The sequence below is a fragment of the Erpetoichthys calabaricus genome, chromosome 10 (genome assembly GCF_900747795.2).
Source record: "Erpetoichthys calabaricus chromosome 10, fErpCal1.3, whole genome shotgun sequence".
Lineage (NCBI taxonomy): Eukaryota > Metazoa > Chordata > Cladistia > Polypteriformes > Polypteridae > Erpetoichthys > Erpetoichthys calabaricus.
In genome coordinates this window covers 66,687,368-66,707,750 of record NC_041403.2, presented here as the reverse complement: position 1 = coordinate 66,707,750, position 20,383 = coordinate 66,687,368, and the positions used below count along the sequence as shown (strand labels likewise).

The 20,383-nt window shown below is 37.2% G+C and overlaps 1 protein-coding gene across 2 annotated transcripts in view; it reads left to right on the top strand.

The window, feature by feature from the left end:
• Positions 1–20,110, top strand: part of ncf2 (neutrophil cytosolic factor 2) — a 39,046-nt gene extending 18,936 nt beyond the window's left edge. Inside the window, exons 6-15 of one of the 2 annotated variants that reach the window (XM_051933195.1) lie at positions 1,816–1,875; positions 5,117–5,160; positions 9,824–9,965; positions 11,110–11,175; positions 11,495–11,558; positions 14,352–14,389; positions 15,278–15,426; positions 16,023–16,134; positions 16,710–16,824; positions 19,504–20,110. In XM_051933195.1, coding sequence (XP_051789155.1) covers positions 1,816–1,875; positions 5,117–5,160; positions 9,824–9,965; positions 11,110–11,175; positions 11,495–11,558; positions 14,352–14,389; positions 15,278–15,426; positions 16,023–16,134; positions 16,710–16,824; positions 19,504–19,616 — 903 coding nt within the window. In that variant the 3' untranslated portion in view covers positions 19,617–20,110. Of the gene's footprint in view, positions 1–1,815; positions 1,876–5,116; positions 5,161–9,823; positions 9,966–11,109; positions 11,176–11,494; positions 11,559–14,351; positions 14,390–15,274; positions 15,427–16,022; positions 16,135–16,709; positions 16,825–19,503 lie in introns of both variants that reach the window. The other variant, XM_028811346.2, reaches the window with a different exon arrangement.
• The last annotated feature ends 273 nt before the right edge of the window (positions 20,111–20,383 follow it).

Genomic DNA, 20,383 nt, shown 5'->3' with positions numbered 1-20,383 from the left:
TACAACGCGCGTCTCAAACTGCGGAGGCAAAGCAGGCACGGGTTCAAAACGAAAGCGCTCGAGTGACGAGATACAAAGACGAGCCCGCCTGGATATAATTAATGAACGCAGGCGCCTACAATGCGCGTCTGAAATGCCGCAAACCAGGCAGGCACGGCTACAAAAAGAAAGAGCTCGACTGACCGAGATACAAAGTGAAACGGGAAACACTACGGAGTCCGCAGTGGTCCACAATGCACCGCATAATAGTACGGAAGGAGCTCTGTATTAACAGTTGGGGGCCCCAGAGTGACACGGGCGAACGCTCCGTATTAAACGTACGTCATCCTCACACGTCCAAACTATACAGCATAGGTGAATCACATTACAGTGATGCATTATTGACAGTACAGTAAAGATCACAAGATCGCAAAAAATGGAAATTATTACTCGAAAAAGGGAAAATATAATCACCACGGACCAGGTGTCATTGAAACAAAAGCAGGATAAAGTGAGGTCAGAAATAAAAGACTGAGTAGAAAACAAAGTAAAACGTCATACAGAGGTTAAAAAAGGGGGCCAAACACATGGAGAGCAGGTTAGAGATAATGAAAACTGGAATTCAAAAGCTTCAAAAAAAACGTAGGCACGAAACACATGCAGAGCAAGATACAGAATATGAAAGCAGAAAACAACGACAGTGTCAAAAAAAAAGAAAACAAACATTGCATTAGTGCAAAGAAAGAGAAATTATTACTTGGAGAAATAACGAAATGTCAAATAGAGATCGAATATATGGACACAGGTGATGTGTTAGAAGTATGTAAATATTGTAAGGCTTTGAAGTTTAAGTCAAGAGAATTTCAAAAACGGAGTTTACCTCACATGCATTTATTGGTTACTTTGCAAAAAACATTATTAACTGCTGATGATGTGGATTGTTTTGTCTGTGCTGAAATTCTAAACAGAGAAACCTATCCTGAATGATTGGTACAAAGTCATTAAACACATCTCACGGACCTCATTTAATAGATTCAGCACATTGGGACTCGAAAGATTCCAAATATTGTTTTTACAGAGGTTCAGAAATAAAAGTGAAACTAATGAAATAGCAACAATTCAAAGAAACAAAACTCTTAAACGTGTGTATCTGGAAAAACAAAAACGGAGGTTGGCGAGCGAAGCGAGCAGGGGGCGAAGCCCCCTAGTAATAGAAGATCAATACTAAAGTCTGGATATATATAGCCTTTAGAAAAAGCTTATAAAAAAGTGTCAAAGATGAATGTCCCAGGGTGCCATTTTGATTCAGCAATTGGCAAAATGTATGCTTTAGCTGCCGAACAGATGAAACTGGTCACACGTGTCTTTGCATCTTCTGCTGATGTTGCCTTTTTGAGAGGTTAGGTCGAGAGAAGGTGGAAGAAAAAGTGACATCAGTACTCCTCAGGTCTAGAAGCCTCTGGACTGTGGATGAAGAAGGGAAAGAGTATTAACAATGCTGCTCTCTGCCTGCCTGCCTGCCTTATGTTTTCATATCTCTGAAGATGCCATCCAAGTGCTCATGCGTGATAAGGGAAACTAATTTTCTGGTTTTTATAGTTTTCAGGGCTTCAGGATCACTGCTTCAAGTCTGGGTTCTTTATACAAATTTATTCTATTGAATGGAGAACTAATATCAATAATAGGAGTAATGATATTCCGGCTGCTCTTTCTGTTAATTTGCTTAAGATAACCCATGCATTCTCTAGTAAAGTCCAACATTAAAAATATAAATAAACACATACAGCCCATGTATGTACTCAGATTTGTTACTGATATCTTCTTTCTTTCTTCAAGGTAGTAGCCTCAGTTGTTCACCAAGATGAATTTTCTGGATTTGCTCCACTTCAGCCTCAGGTAAAGGGCAATTATTATTTTTCTTTTTCATTTTCTTCTCCCCTTTATTTAATTTCTGCTTAATAGTCTTGAGACTATTTGATACTTGAGTAGTTGTAAAGTGCTGTTTAGACAGCTACAGAGGGGCTATCCTTCATTCCTGTGCTTTTCAAAATGTACATTATGCATGTGGTATTGCTTCACTGTGCTTGACCACCTATTTATTTTTCAATTGAATGCAGTAATTGGTTATTAGTTAATGATGAAAATGTGCAGGTGACATAGATTGAGAGAGGACTGTTTGAGACTGCAGAAGTGTTTCTAAATCAAATGTCTCCAAGACCAGAAGTTTGAGAAAGCTAAACATGAAGCTGCTTTAAATTTACAGATGTCCCTATGATATGTAGTAGACAACAGAAAAGTTATAATACTGCACTGTTACAACTAAAACATTAAATTTAAAAATGCTCAGAAACACTTGACTGCATGTCATGTTTCATTTTATTGCAAATTTTGTAACATTTTAAGAAAAAAGAACACAATTTAAAAATGTGTAACATTTAACTGTTGGTCAGCATTTCCTGCAAATATGAAAAGTTTCATCTTTCAAATTAAAAATAAGATAATACATCTGAATTTAGAGTATTTAATAAGTTTGGACAAACTGGCAATGTTTAATACAAAATAAAGTAGACATTAGAACAGTCTGGATGAGAGAACAGGCCATTCAGCCCAACAAAGCTCGCCAGTCCCATCCACTTAATTCTTCCAAAATAACATTAAGTTGAGTTTTGACAGTCCCTGATATCCTACTGTCTGCAACACTACTTGGTAATTTACTGTATTCCATTTGTCTATGGCACTCTGTGTGTGGGAGACCTTTGTAATGTTTTTGTGGAATTTACTTTTAACAAGTTTGAAGCTGTGTTCCCTTGTCCTTGTTGGACTCATTGTAAAGTAACAGTCTTGATCCTCTGTACTAATTCCCTTCCCAATTTTGGGTCCAATTTGAGACATTTTGCAGGAATGTTTAATTGTATGGCGTGATGTTAAGTTTTATCATTCTTCAAGATGATTTTGATTTTGTTACTTTGTTAGGTCATTCCTACCATTAAAATAAATAGTTATTGTAATTAATTATCAGTCTTACTATTGTAAGGAACAGCCTTCACAGAAAATAAATTACCTTCTGTTAAACTTCAATAGATAAAATTAATTAGATCCTCTGATTCTGGAGAAGAAATCAAACTGATTTTGATCATTTTCTAAAGTTGCCACTGTCTCCACCTCTGGTTGTACCTGATGTGTTTTCTCACCAAGCACTCACACCTCCCCAAATTTCTCATCAGTAAAACAAGTAATGAAAGTCTATGGCATGTTAACAAGACCATCTTTAAATGAAGTGCATTGATGCAGTAGTTAGTACTGCCATATGACAGCTCCAGAATCCTGGCCTAATCAATGTCTATGTGTAGTTTTCATGTTCTCTCTCTGTCTGTGTCATGTATCCCAGATAGGTGCAATTTTGTTAATTGATGACTCTAAAATGCCCAGTTTGAGTGAATTTTGGGGTGGGCTATTGTCCCATAGTTGGTTCTTTGTGCCCTGTGTTGCCCTGACCCAGAACTGGATGAAGCCAGTTCAGATGAATAATAGAAAGGTAGTGTTTAAAGTACTAGTATTAAATCATAATTTAATAAAAACTATAGAGCATAATGAAAAAGCTTAATCCAATACAATACTAAGTGAATGAGGCCTCCTTCAGGCTAGTCATGTAATTCACTGGTTTAGAAACAAATCAGCTTTCCTAAAAACTTAGGAATATGTCTAGCTCCAGTTTAGCCCTAACTTTAACCTCAGTAGACTTATGGACTGAACAATTTGGTCACTGCAATACTTGGCACAGACAGTTAAAGCACAAATGGCCAAAAATCTGTCAGACTGCAATAAAATGTAAACTGATTTACAAGTGGAAAACAAATAAAAGAATAATTTTTGATGTCACCCCTTCGTTACCGACACCCAGTTTTTCACAGAGGGTTGTGGGAGGCCAGAGACTGCCCCAGTAACAATAGATGCAAAGTAAGTGGGATGCCAGTCTTTCTCAAGGTACTTGTGTCAAAAGGCCACAGCTACTCAATGATAATGGGCCAATAAAGCGTGGTTGGCAACCTGCTAGCTGTACCACCATGCCCCTATGATATGAACTGAGCTTGAATCTTGAAAAAATGTTTCAGTTGTGGGTTACATAACCCAGAAATGCTGAAATACTATACTAATTATCTGCATGACATTCATGAGAGCCATGCCGTTATGTCATTTTTGAGTACATTGACAGTAAATTAGAGATTATTGCTGTAGCAGATAAAGCATGAATGGTTATTGTGTCCTGCCTATCTACTGAAAGGGTCCGTATTAAACATATGATACTGTGATATCGGATGGTGGTTCGCCACTAGGAATTCACATATGGGAACAGCTTCTTTATATGAAACATTACAGCACTTACGCTGCATTCATATGGCAGACCCCTACCATAACACTGTTTTCAGTTTTTAATGGATGTTAATATTGACACATCATAAACCATATATCTTGCTACTATAACTTAATAATTTGTACTGAACTTTCAAATGTGCTCAGTTCTGAAAATTTTGAGGAGTTTGTTATCAAGAACTGTGATATAAAAATAATAAAATATTACAAGTGTTAAGCATCTAGCATTACTGCTGATGAGGTTAGGAGCATGCACTGATACAATGCATTGCTGCACCCACCACATGACAAACCAACTCAGGATCACAGATTAGGACCCAAGTGCAACAGGTGACACCTCAGCAGCACACTAGTTCAGATGGACTTGAGGGCCTACATGCAAGGCTGGATGCAGATTAACATCATACCCAGAACAGAACAATTGCAGGTTAAGGGCCCAACGAAGTAGAATCAGTTATGGCATTTAAGGGATTTGAACCAGCAACCTTCCAATTGCCAGTGGTGACCTCAGAGCTAATGCTGATGGCTAGGTAATAAATAAATAAACGGGCCTCAGCCCCTTGCTTGTCTGAACTTCATTAAGTGAATGAATAGTGAAAATAAAAAAAAAACGTAGTCGCCAGCATCTGTGTATGCATGAAATATAGAGCTTTGATTTTAATTTTTCAAATAGCCAACCCTTGTTCTTAGTCCATTGTATCTGAACAGCTATGCATGTCTGCAGCAATACTGAGTTTCAAATAATTATTTTCTTTCTTGAAAACAGGTGCAGGTAATTCCTTCCAGACCAAAAACTCCTGAAATTCTAAGGTGATTATTTTCAAAGGGACATGGCATTTCTTAATTTGGGTAACTTCATGTATGATTATTTAATAAATCTTGAGAAGAAAAATACACACAATGTACAGTGTATATATACTGCTCAGAAAATTAAGAGAACGCTTAATCTTCACAGTCTAACACCAAGTCAATTAAGCTTCAGGGATATCAGTCTATCCAGTTAAGAATAAAAGCGACTGTGAATCAACTTCAACCGCTTTGGTGCAAATGAAACTGACAACAGGTACACTGGAGATACAAGACATCCCTCAAAAAGAGAATGGTTTTGCAGGTGGTGGCCACAGATATTGCTCTCTCCTTATCCTTCCTGACTGATTGATCTCTAGTTTTGCATTTTTGTAGTGTCCTTCTCACTACTGGTAGCATCAGGTGGTACCTGTAGTAGATTCTGGTTGCACAGGTAGTCCAGCTTTTCCAAGATGACATATTTATACGTGCTGTCAGAGATGAGGTCTACATTGATTACTTAGATGTTAACCCATCTCAGATGTGTAGTATAGCTAGTGTGTATATATTGTGGCAGAGGGCCAGGGCCCTTACCTGGAAAGGATGCCTTAATAATGGAAGGACCAGGGGAAAAAATAGGCACGGGGTAGTACCTCCCCTGGAGCAATAAGCGGCAGCACCATGGATTCCCACAGTGCATGCTGGGACTTTGAGTTTGTGGGGCTCAGCTCTGTTGGGTTCTGGAGGTATACATACAGTTAGGTCCATAAATATTTGGACAGAGACAACTTTTTTCTAATTTTGGTTCTGTACATTACCATAATGAATTTTAAATTAAACAACTCAGATGCAGTTGAAGTGTAGACTTTCAGCTTTAATTCACTGCGGTGAACAAAACGATTGCATAAAAATGTGAGGCAACTAAAGCATTTTTTAACACAATCCCTTCATTTCAGGGGCTCAAAAGTAATTGGACAATTGACTCAAAGGCTATTTCATGGGCTGGTGTGGGCAAGTCCGTTGTTATGTCATTATCAATTAAGCAGATAAAAGGCCTGGAGTTGATTTGAGGTGTGGTGTTTGCATGTGGAACATTTTGCTGTGAACAGACAACATGCGGTCAAAGGAGCTCTCCATGCAGATGAAAGAAGCCATCGTTAAGCTGCAAAAACAGAAAAAACCCATCCGAGAAATTGCTACAATATTACGAGTGGCAAAATCTACAGTTTGGTACATCCTGAGAAAGAAAGCAAGCACTGGTGAACTCAGCAACGCAAAAAGACCTGGACGTCCATGGAAGACAAAAGTGGTGGATGATGGCAGAATCATTTCCATGGTGAACAGAAACCCCTTCAAAACAGCCAACCAAGTGAACAACACTCTCCAGGGGGTAGGCGTATCGATATCCAAGTCTACTATAAAGAGAAGACTGCATGAAAGTAAATACAGAGGGTGCACTGCAAGGTGCAAGTCACTCATAAGCCTCAGGAATAGAAAGGCTAGATTGGACTTTGCTAAAGAACATCTAAAAAAGCCAGCACAGTTCTGGAAAAACATTCTTTGCAGATGAAACCAAGATCAACCTCTACCAGAATGATGGCAAGAAAAAAGTATGGAGAAGGCGTGGAACAGCTCATTATCCAAAGCATACCACATCATCTGTAAAACACGGTGGAGGCAGTGTGATGGCTTGGGCGTGCATGGCTGCCAGTGGCACTGGGACACTAGTGTTTATTGATGATGTGACACAGGACAGAAGCAGCCGAATGAATTCTGAGGTGTTCAGAGACATACTGTCTGCTCAAATCCAGCTAAATGCAGTCAAATTGATTGGGCGGCGTTTCATGATACAGATGGACAATGACCCAAAACATACAGCCAAAGCAACCCAGGAGTTTATTAAAGCAAAGAAGAGGAAAATTTTTGAATGGCCAAGTCAGTCACCTGATCTTAACCCAACTGAGCATGCATTTTACTTGTTGAAGACTAAACATCGCACAGAAAGGCCTACAAACAAACAGCAACTGAAAGCCGCTGCAGTAAAGGCCTGGCAGAGCATTAAAAAGGAGGAAACCCAGCATCTGGTGATGTCCATGAGTTCAAAACTTCAGGCTGTCATTGCCAGCAAAGGGTTTTCAACCAAGTATTAGAAATGAACGTTTTATTTCCAGTTATTTCATTTGTCCAATTACTTTTGAGCCCCTGAAATGAAGGGATTGTGTTAAAAAAATGCTTTAGTTGCCTCACATTTTTATGCAATCGTTTTGTTCACCCCACTGAATTAAAGCTGAAAGTCTGCACTTCAACTGCAGCTGAGTTGTTTCATTTAAAATTCAATGTGGTAATGTACAGAACCAAAATTAGAAAAAAATTGTTTCTGTCCAAATATTTATGGACCTAACTGTATATATACATATATATATATATATATATATATATATATATATATATATATAGAGTCAGCACACACACTTAGTATGTACACCAATATATATATACACAGTGTTGCTAACAACCCTTTGAGAATGTATGTATATATGAGGGCAAGTGAACAGTTATTTAACAAAGTCAAAATTAAGTTAATATTTATAAATGGGAAACAATCAACATGTGAAATAAACCACGATTCTGACAAAGCAAAAAGGAAAAGTATCTGACAAGGATCTAAGCACCAGTATACCTTTGGCCCATAAAAAGCAGATCGCTGCTTGCTGCTTTTCTTTGGAGCAGAGCAGAGTGTCCAAGTTTACTCCATGGATACAACAAGAGCAACTGAATAATTTATTGGTGAAACTTCACCACTGTGGCCACAGACACACCGTGTTTCCACATTTGCATGGGAAACTATATATACCAAACCCAATCAAAATTATCACAAAAATGTGGAAAATTTTTAACTTATCCTTCTATGTAGTATAACACTCTTCGTCCTGCTTAATCAATTTCAGGGTCACAGAGGGCTGGAGCCTATCCCAGTAGGAGTGGGAGCAGTGCAAGGAAAAAAAAAACAGTCCTCTGCAGTTAACAGCCCTTTTTGGAGCCAACTTGGAGATGACTCACAGATTCCACATCTATGGTTTGAATCCCACACCTAGCTATTGTTAACGTCACATTTGCATGTACTCCATGTGCAACTGTATGTTTTCTTCCAGGTATTTCAATGCATGTCAGAGTTGGCTTGGCAATGGACAGCCACCTTGCACAGGACTGTTTTTTTTTCCTTGCACTCAACACAGAAGGGACAGGTTGTTGTCTTCTGTGGCCCTGAATTGGATTACATGGGTTTGAAAATCAGAGCAAAAGAACAAATGATGTATGATATAGATATATATTTTTATCTTAATTTCAACCATTCAATTTACACATATAATAAGGTCTTTATAAACCATATTTGCTTCTTTGCCAAAGCTTAACTACATCAATAGTTCTCACAAATGCAAATTGGAAATTTTACAGATTCTTACAGAAGAGTACTTGCACATGCCTAGTGTATGAAGGCACAATAGTGAAGATTGTGGTTGTGAACACTGGTAATCAGTCAGTCCATAGGATTGCAATAACCAGAGTCTTAGCTCCAACAAAGAACTTGGCCAGAACCAGCCCTACATTTAGTGCCAATCCCGTGCCCACACCTACACTCACTTTATACTTAAATCTTCAGTTAGATAGAAGAAACACATTTTAGGCAGTACTAGTAATCACAAGAAATTAAATAATAATAACATTTATATAGCGCTTTTCTCACTACTCAAAGTGCTCTCCGTGCAGTGAGGACATGGGACGTGAACCCGTCATCTCCTTAACAGTCATGTATTTAAATTCTTGGTCTTTTTTCTTTCATCTCTCCTAGAAAATAAAGTTACTTTAGTTTACCTTTATTGTCCACAAGTGGAAATTAGCTTTGATCTAATCTGTAATATACGAAGCACATTGCTACATATAAGGCATGCAGTAAAATACAAATTAATTACATATTTATATACGTAAAAAAATGAATTTTAGAATAGTTGCTTATTTTAACAAAATTAAATTTGCCCTATTTAATAGCTTTGACCCCTATTGGATTATTTTCCTAAATTTATTTTTATTAGTCACAAACAGCCTCCTGAGCCAGTACGCTCTCAATACGACATATATATTAGTTATTTGAAATGTTTATTTTCCCTAGCATTCTTTATAAATAGCTGTGCTGTTGGCATTTTCATAAATATATTGTGTATTTTCATTAAATTTCAAGCTGTTATCCATTATAATTCCCAAGTACTTAAAGTAACTGTCTCTCTCAACTTGTTCTCCATTGAGGACCCATGGTTATACTGGTTCAGGAGCTCATTTGTCTTCCTCACATTTTGTTGGAGTTTATGCTCCTGACACCACCTCTAGATCCTCTTGGCCACTTCCTCAAAATGTGCTACATTGCTAGAGGTGTCAATCAAAGCTGTGTTACCTGCAAACTTGAAATCTAAACAACTGCGTCCAGATCCTCTCTACCTATTGGAGCAGAATAGTTTGGAACCCTTCTACAATGTAACAGTTCTTGTTGCTACAATAAGTCCAACTAGGATTAAAAGGAATTCAGTTGAGAGTTTTTTGAAATTACAATTTACTTATTAAATGTCAGTTGTGAGAATTACATGTGATCATTAAGCAAACAATGGAAGTTTAGTCTTTTTCTTTTAAATCTAAGGGCTTTAGAAGGTGAACCTCACCGTGTTCAATATGAATTCCTGTCTGAAACACCAGAAGAATTGTCAGTGTTACCGGGAAACATCGTTTTTGTCTTGGAAAAGGCGGCTGATAACTGGGCAACTGTCATATTCAATGGAAAAGTAAGTCGTCAAGTATCTGGTCTTAGCAAGGAGAGCCAATCACTTTCCAAATCCTCTTCTCTAACTTCAACAATCTTAGAGTGACCTATTGTTCTCATAACTGCCATTGCACCCATATCTTCTTCAACCACCATCTTGACTTCATCTCCTCTTTTAGGCCCTTTGGACCATTCATTTTTAAGGGTTTTAACAAATGTGACGTGGAGATGCCCATTCCTGGCCCAAACTCTTCTAGTTGTAATTCAGGGGATTGGCAGTTTTATTTATACCCAAGCTGTTGTTGATAAAAGGTAGATTTCTTGTTAACTTGTACCTTAGTGATTGTCCTTATTCTGCGTCAGGCTAAACTTTTACTGCTCTGTGTTTTCTTGAACATAAATTGAAGATTTTAGAACAAATAAATGGCCTGTTGTCCACATACAGTCAGGTTAGGTTGGGAGACCATGCACTGGTACAGCGCATTGCCGCACCCACCACTCGACAAAACAGCTTGGGATTCTGGTTGGCAAAAAGGCAAACATGCGGCCCAGTCCCACCCTGCAGAAATGACCCTCTATCTGCCAGAGCCAGGTGTTATGTGAGTGTCCCCTTGGCCTGGACCAGCCATTCCGGTCCTCAACAAGGAGGATCCTGTGAGCCGGATCACCCTCAGAGATTCACACCACATGGCCATAGTGCTGTAACTGACGCTCCCTTACAATGCAGGTAAATGTGCCTCATTCGAGACTCCATGAGCAACCGCTCATTCGACACAAAGTCAAACCAGTGGTACCCAATGATTCTCCGAAAAGAGACAGTACCATACAGTAAGACTACCTCTTATTTTGTGTCACGTTTCAGACTGTCAGGTCTAAAAATGTTAGTAGAGGCAGACAGAAAAGACCCCGCAATGTCATAAATCTTCATATTGGAAGCAAGTAACACATAGCTAGATGGATCCACATCACTTCCCTTATAATATTTAAAGAGTTACTACCTGACTATTGCCTTTGTTATAGTCAATTTATAAATTCATGAAGATGATCAAATATATCACAATCTGTTTTTTTGCAGTCACTGTTTATTATGTCTGCTGAAATGATGAATCCATACGCTTCAGTAGTAGTTACTCTTCTTCATCCATATTGTTCTTTCTTTTTACTAGAAAGGACTGGTCCCTTATAACTTTCTGGAACCTGTGGAGCTTATTAAAGGTGCCAAGCAGGATACGGTAAGAAACATTATGTAAAATGCTTGATATAGTCATTATGTGAAGTATTTTATAAAAATATGTGTGGATATAATGGTAATTTTATCATATTTTGCATGTAATACACAAGACTTGAAAAAAAAAGTAGTTCTCAAGAACAATCTATGCTATCCATGAACAGGCCATTAAGTTATTTATTAAAATTGAAATAAAAAATTATAAATCAATAGAATGGTAAAAAAATACATCAATAAAAAGGAAAACTGTCCTCATGCTCAGTTTGTGACACAGCCATCAAGTGTACACAACTAACTAAAAGTTTTTTTTTTCTTTTGCACAGGAAGGCGATACAATCCCAGCACCACCGACATCAGATCCACCAGACGTGCCAGTGAGGAAGTCAGGTACTGTGCATAATAGATTTCATGCCAAGCAAATTGTAGTGTGATATGTTCTGCTTATGCCTAGATGGAATCTTTATTTTAATGTGCCTGCCTTCACACTCTTATTGGAGGGTTTTTCCTGACAAACAACACACCATTACTGCCTAATATGCTGAAAAAAACATAACATCTTACGCTAGAATGTGAGGGAAACCAAAAGTAAAGGCAATTTGAAAATTACTCAGTAAAGACAATGGTCAGAAGTTAACACAATACAACACGTTTGCAATGGCTTATGAATAAATCAGACACATACATTGTAGCTTTCTGTTGTTAGTCTAGTTGAAGTCAAGGTCAAATGAACATGGATGCTACACTGCAGGATGACACTATTGTTGAATAATGTGCCATAGTGAGATTTTGGACAGAAAGAAATTCACTGAAGGCTGTTGGCTTGTGCTGCAAATCAGTAAGCCATTTATGTACAAATCTAGTGCAAATGTTACAGTACCCTAAGTCATCACGCACTATGGCACACGCAGATCCGTAGCTGAAATCCAAACGTGCAGCAACAGCAGACAACGTAATGCATCTGTCTTCTCTGATGAAGGCATTTGCCATGTCAATGTGGGCTTGTGTACACAATGTTGATGGTCGACCTGATTGAGATTCTTTGGTAACAGTTGTTCTTCCCACTTTAAACCTTACTACCCATTCACAAACTTTTCATTGGCTTGTGCTGTTTTCACTTGCATACTGAACCAAAATCCTTTGGTGAATTTCAGCTGGTTTCACTCAGTCTGCTTAAAGAAATCTCACTATGGTGCATTGCTCAACAATGCTGCAATCCTACAGCAGTGTTCATGTTCATTTGACCCTTTGCTTCAACTAGACTAAATGAGCCTTCAAAGGTTTGTATGGTTACCTCTAAAAAATTAGTGTAAGCAAAGGGGACCAATGAAGAGCAATTAAAAATATAACTCCCATGGTGGCTTAAAATACAGTAGATGCAAGCAACCCCTACCCTAAACTGGGATACCATATCTCAACCCTGAAAGCAGCCCTGATAACCTGGAGACCCCTGTAGAGTAGTCAGGCTCACACCATAAAGCCACAGGAGCTGCCATGTAGGGTCACCATACACTAGGTAAATGTAGAAAGCCATGAATTGGACAGATCCAGCCACACTGTAGTCTCACAGGGCCAGACATACAATATACAGTATATATGGCTGGATGCAGCACAGTATCACATTTCTAAACCATCTAACGCCTCATGAAGGCGGAGCTCAAAGTAGTGGCAGTGATTTTGAACTGCAAGTAGCAAAAATGTTCTTGTTAATGTTATCTGATAGTGAGCAAGCATCTGATTATGATAAACGGTTTCCTAAAAAGGTCGTTTTTAAACATACTGTATATTGTGTGTGCAGAGAACACACTGCATGTATTACAAATAAACATAACCTTTTGAAAGGGGAAAATCTTTCTGTAAAATCAGATTATATATTAACATTTGAAGACACTGATAGACTAGTAGTAAAACTGAACAATATGTTTTCACAGGTTCTGTGTGCACTCTTTGTTGTTCAGTTACGATGATAGTACAGAAGTCAATGTAAGGTTAACAGAATTGGCAGCTATGTTTGTGAAAATACAAACTGCAAAATATGTATTCAAGATAAATGGTGTGTCACACTCCGTCAAAAGGAGGTGAAAGTGAGTACGAGTAAGAGAGTTAATAACGAAGAGCCACAGATGATGCAGATTTCAGGAACCAAAAAACAGTTATCAATAAATTTGACTAACGACACTGACATAACTTCATCAAAACTATGAATTATGCTGTACAGCACCCAACATCTCACTGCACATATAAACAAATAATAAGTTAAAGTAAGTTAACATTACTGTCTAATTGGAAATGCCAACATGCCATGCTAGAATATAGCCGCAGCATTTTAACACATTATATATGCATAGACCACGGTGCTTATCTAAACTCTGTTTGCAGTGGTTATGTCATACAGGGATGCATTAATGACAGATATTGTAGTAGATAGAAGCACTTCACTGATGTGTCAGGCTAAGTACCTGCAGTGGTCTGTGTGTGTATGTTTCTGTCATTACAATGTACAAATGAATAATTAAGCCTCCATTACTTTGTACTACTCAGCTTTTGAATTGATAACAATTTTATGCATTTAATTTCACTCATTGTTAAATGTTTTGTTCAGTTTCTGAAACCTCGGTGGTTTAAAGTGCACAGACTGGAGGTATTGAGGGCGGGCAATTTAGAAAGAAGCCCTGCGGGAGGAGTCTTTATAACAATTGATTTCTCTGCCATTCACTACAAACTTTTTAACAAGCTGTCTCCAGATGTGTATATTCGAATCATGTCTGGCCCCATGAGACTAGGCATACTGAGCCCTCAACACATCAGTATGAATTCAGAAGTTTGACATTGACAAAAGCCATGAAGATTCAACAAGATTAATTTGTAATATGAATTAATTTTTAACTTCTTGGTTTATAGAGCCTACCTTGAATTTAGGTTTATCAGGGTCTATAGTATAGGTCTGTGAGGTTTAGAATCGATAGAGATTTAAATTTGTTAAAAATACATGGTGCTGCCAGTTTTATTTTCTTTACTGTATAAAACAAGAAGTGTATGTGCGGTAGATACAAGACAAGAATGGACATTTGGAAGACATTATCAAACAATTTTGCTTCTTTTGAGAATTTCATATACAGTACATTATTATTGTATGTAGGTACTGTATTTATGTATGTATTTATTTATTTATTTTTGTTGCAGTGAGACACTTAAATAAAATGAAGCCTTCAAATACTCAGGTACATACATTTTTTTTATGAGCTGATAAAATTTGGACTAATAAATTAAATAAAAAAATAAAGCATAATAATTTAGTAATTTTATTAACTGAAATAGTAATTTTCATTAAGTGCCAGCTAAGGGAAATGACTCTTTCAAGATCTATTTCTGACTGTGCCAGTCCATGGTAATGGGAGCCTATTAAATTATAAATAACAAAAAGTGCAATGATGATATTTTTACAAAATGCAGGGCAGCACCACAGCGGTTTTTGTTGTCATTTCCTGCTTGATTCCTTGGCTTATATTCCTTCTCTGTTGGATTTTTTTATGTTTCCCTGTAATTTGGTCAGCTTTTTCTCGAAGACACGCCACTAGCATCATAGATGCCTCTCATTTGGACCAGTGTAAGTCAGTATGCTTCAAGATGAAATGACATTTAGTCTGCAAACCTTGGATGGAGTAAGAAGCTTTCAATTACAAATGAAATAAGAACAAACCTGATGGAACATGTGCTGCTTGATTGTATGGGAATGGAAAAGCTCACCGTTTTAATTATGAAGGATCAGTTAATCATGCATACTTCTATTTTCTGAAACTTCTCATAAAATTAAAGGGTCATTAGTGTCTTTCCTGGCCTCAGTGAGAGCAAGGAAAGAATCAGCTTTGCATGGTGGTCTTGTTGTGCAGGGCACGATCACATAAACATTCACACTCAACCATGCTTGGTCAATTTAGAGTTCCCAGTTAACATATTGATCATTGGAATGAAACCAGAGTATTGTCAGAAAAAGAACACCCAGACAGTGATTGAGCCAAAGTCTCCTAGAGCTGTTAGGCAGCAGTGCTAACTGCTGTGCTACAGTGAAAGGATAATTGTGATGGAATGCTTATCTTTTTTTCCAGCAGGATGAACAGGAAGAAATGAAACTGTGCACAGTGAAAATACACTTCATGTACACTGTGGCAATTCAAGTGAAGGTGGGTCTCCCTTACAGCGCCCTTCTTGAGAAAGTCAGCAAGAAATTGGAACAACCACCATCAACAATAGTGCTGAGGTACGGAAAAATATCAGTATAATCAGGTAAGGTCATGACAAAGATGAATGTGGAAACAGAGGAACGATTCTGTGTGTGCTGAAGTTATTGTGTTTTTAGATTTTTTTGTTCAAATACATATTAATTTAATCCCCTGTTAAAGAAAGTCTATCATTTTTAGAATTCATGTTAAGCCATATGATTGGAGATGGACTGGAGTCGTGTCCAGGGTGGGCTCCTGTCTTGCACTTGATGCTGCCAGGATCATGTTTAACTGTTTACCTGATTACCCATGTATCATATTCTAATACAGTTTCTGCACACATACTATAAACCAAATTAGCCAATATGCTATTTAAAGTAAATGACAAAACTTGTGAAATGAAAATATTGCTCTCTTTTCTTGATATGTAATTGTGCAAAATATACTAAGACATTCTTAATCAAGATTTGTGAAAGCTGTTACACCCAGTAGCTCAAGTTTCATACGGCCATGAGCTGAGACCATAGTATGTCATTGAAATGCTAGTAATCCAAACTCATAGTAACCACTCTAGAATTTAAAGTATGAGGACCATCACTCATGAAAGGTGAAATATTTGTGCTTTGGTTAACAGGTACAAGAATACTGGTAGTGATGAGAAACTGACCGTAGACCACTCAGAAATGGGTACTTTATGGAACCAAGTGCAGAATGGACACCTTGTTCTTTGGTGTGAGCTGACAGAGGTATGCTGTGTGATGAGTCTATTAAATAAATATAATGCATTGTGGGCCCTGCTGTTCACTGAATCATTCAATAAGTAAATACACAAATGTAGAGATTTATTGAGAAGCATCCAGGTTAAGGTAGTAGAACAGCAGTTGAATGTCAGCCATGACTAAGCTTATACAGGAGAGAGATCTCAATACAAGGAGGACCTTTGCCATGTCATCCAGGAAAACAATGGCATGAAGACAGCTATCATACTATACTATAAATGCTACAACTAGCAGAGTGGTATAACAGGTGCTTTGGCATGGAAGAGTGTGTTAAAAAGAACCCTAAACTCTATTTTAATAAATATATTTTGATAGCTTATTATCAATTGTTTCTACATGTATTAAACGATTGTCAAAACAGATTTTCCATCCCTAAAGTTTTAGGAATGTGGGAACAGATGAATGTGCACAGCTATTTGCTTCTGATTTATCATAAATGTTTTTAACTTGTTTAACCAGCTATTGAGGAGCAGTACAGAAAATCAGATGCACTATAACTAATTACCACCTTATCATTCTCCTTCTCCCTCCCTGTTTTTAAGAAAAAAGAAAATGAGCTAAAAAATAATCAGTTTGTAGCTCTTTATCGCTATGAAGCAGTACAACCAGAAGATCTAGAATTTCAGGCTGGAGACATCATCAGCGTCCTTTCAAAAGGTATGGTTATTGTGAAGGAAATTATTTTTGATGTATTATTATCGTGATTCAGTGAGGGATGACAAACTAGAGAGAATAACACGATTTTCACCATTTAATTCTCATAAGCCTTTTCTTTTAAACTCAAAATAAATACTTGCGTTATGGTACAGATGCAAAACAAACAAATAGCAGTGAAGTGTTCCTTTAAATGTAAAAAAAAAAAAAAAACAGTTTTATACATATGTATTCTCATATACAGTATATTGCTATTATAGAACAAAGGCTTTCTTCCAGGTTCATCTAAAACGATGGCGTAAGATTGACCATGTGATAAGTTGTTTACCTTGAGTTTCCTATTCAATCAATAGGATGATTTACTATTTTTTTTAGCTGTCTACTTATCCATGCCTATATAAGCCTAGGACTGCCTTTGTCTAGTCAGAGTGGCTCAAGCAGAATGAGAGTTCGCTAGATCTATTGAATTAATATATACTGTATATATGTATTATCTATCTACCTATTCATCCATCCTGAACCCACAGGTTTTTCCACAGCACTACTGGTATGCAGAATACTGTAAATAATTGTGACAAGTGTGCTGATAAAGACATTCACTTCGCATTGAATGATAATATACATATACACTCACTGGCCACTTTATTAGGTGCACCAATTTACTGCGTCTTAACAATAATATCCAATCAGCCAATCACATGTCAGCAACTCGATGCATTTAGTTATATAGATATTGTCACGATGATCTGCTGAAGTTCAAACAGGATCAGAATGGGGAAGAAAGGTGATTTAAGTGACTTTAAACGTGGCATGGTTGTTGGTGCTAGATGGCTAGTCTGGGGATTTCAGAAACTGCTGATCTGCTAGAATTTTCATGCACAACCATCCAAGAGGGAAAATATTCAGTGAGCGGTCAGAGGAGAATGGCCAGACTGGTTTGGGTGGATAGAAAGGCAACAGTAACTCAGAAAACCGCTCGTTACAACCGAGGTATGCAGGAGAGCATCTCTGAATGCACACAATGTTGAAAATTGAAACAGATGGCCTACAGCAGCGTGAGACCACACTGTGTGCCACTCCTGTCAGCTAAGAACAGGCAACTGAGGCTGCAATGCACATGGGCTAAGCAAAATTGGATAACAGAAGACTGATTAATAATAGAAGATTGGAAAAACATTACCTGGTCTGAAGAGTCTCAATTTCTGCTGCAGTATTTGGATGGTTCGGTTAGAATGTGGCTTCTACAACATTGAAAGCATGGATCTCGCCTTGCAAAAAAGGTTCAGGCTGGTGGTAGTGGTGTAATGACTTGGGGGATATTTTCTTGGCTCACTTTGGGAGTATTGTTGCAGACCACGTCCATCCCTTTATGACTGCCGTGTTCCCATCTTCTGATGGCTACTTCCATTAGGATAACGCGTCATATCACAAGGCTCAAATCATTTCAAACTGATTTCTTCAACATAACAATGAGTTCACTATACTCACATGGCCTCAACAGTCACCAGATCTCAATCCAATTGAGCACCTTTGGGGAGATTCATATCATGGATGTACAACTGACAAATATGCAGCAACTGTGCAAAATCTACCATGTCAATATGGACCAAATCCCTGAAGAATGTTTCCAGCACCATGATGAATCTATGCCATGAAGAATTGCGGCAGTTCTGAAGGCAAAAGTGGGTCCAACCTGGTACTAGCAAGGTGTACCTAATAAAGTGGCCAGTGAGTGTTTGTGTATACATATACACAATGATCTCTAGCTGAAAGCCACACAGGATTTAGTTGGAAATTCCAGTATGTTTAATAGTGAAAATCGAATTACATATACTTGTAATTCATTTTTTAATAGATTTATTTTCAGTTAGTATAAAGTATAACAAACACACACATTGCTATATTAAAAAAAACAAAAAAAAAAACAAAACTGCAATCAAAAATACAACCAATCATAGAAAAATTAAGCATTTCAAAAATCTTAAATGTTGTTTAACAACCCCCTGGTTACCCAGTGCAGAGTAAATTAATAACAAAAAGCCCTTTATGCTAGAATTCTTTAAACAACAGAAATTAAGCAGAAATGTGAAATCAGACATTTTAAAATATAATTTCAAGTTGTCTCTCATTTGCATTCTCACTAATGAATAAAGAACTGAAGGTATCTAAAGCAGGAATTCAAATGATACATGAAATGTTTACACGGCTTATCACAGAGGGGACCATCAGAGAATGAAGCTTGAGGGTTCAAAACTTCCCTGGTGCAGGAGAGATTCCTCCCAGTATAAAGGACTTTTTCAAAAGTACTGGCTAGTGCAAGTTCAATTGGAAGGCTAAACTAAAACTGGGTGAATTTTTACCTGTTTGTCAATCTTCAAACCTGCTTAGTTCAATGTAGAGCTGTGGGGTCTGGGACCTCCTCCAGTAGTATCAGGTGCACGGTAGCTGCCAACTATGATGTGAACTGTATTGTGTATTTTTTTTAATTTATTAACACCATATCCATGCATGCATGATGAAACAACTGTTACAACACATTTTTATACCCTAAAACTGAAGGCTACAGAACTGAGTCTGCAGGAAGGGTGAAATGCAGAGACTCACAGAGTTTAAGTTGGAAAAGGTTCTTCATTTTTGTTCACTTTATTTAAACATGTATTTTTTTTTTTTACCCCCCTACAGTCAATGAAGACTGGTATGAAGGAGAGTGCAATGGAAAAGTGGGAATATTTCCAGCTGGGTTTGTTAAAGAATATTTTGTGCACAATCAACATATGATTCTGAACATAAGTTAGTATTTAAAAGAATGTTAAATGTTATTCCTATACATGTGGTACCTTCACATGAAGGCATCTTTTGTTCTCATAATATCCGATAAAAATATTTATAGAGTCAACTGTATTTTGTAAGTGTAACAATATTACTACTACTACTACCACCATTACATTTGATCAAATTACAAGGAAGATGTTTCAAAGGAAACTTTGGATTTTAATTTTGTCAGTCTAAATATAAAAAAATAAACTAGAACTTACAGATTTCATAGACAGGCAGATATTCATATCATTTAATTACAGTTAAGTGAATTCCCGTAGAATTTTCTCTTGTAAATTTGTAATTGGACTGTTGCTTTATATCTATATAATGTATAGAAATTGGTGAGCATTTATGTCATTTATACTGATTAATTTTTTTGTAAATATTTCACTTGTACCATTAGTTTGAGAACTGAATACTGTATATTCCACACAAGTGTTCAAATTAAACTTACTTTTTATAGTTGACTAACTGAATGAAGGCAAATTAGTGTTTCTTTAAATAATTAAAAAGCCAAGTATTTGAGATGCACTGCATTTGCACATCAAAGAGCCATTTGACTGCTTCTACACAGCAATCCATCTGTCAGGTTCCTCAAGTTTAAGGTCATATACTGTCTGCTGTTAAAGTATGTCAGGTTTTTTTTTTTTTTTTTTTGTTTTTTTTAAAGGTATTCACTGAAACAAGTCCATTACATGATAATCTTTTTATAATGCAAGGAATTCAATTTAAATTCCAACATAAA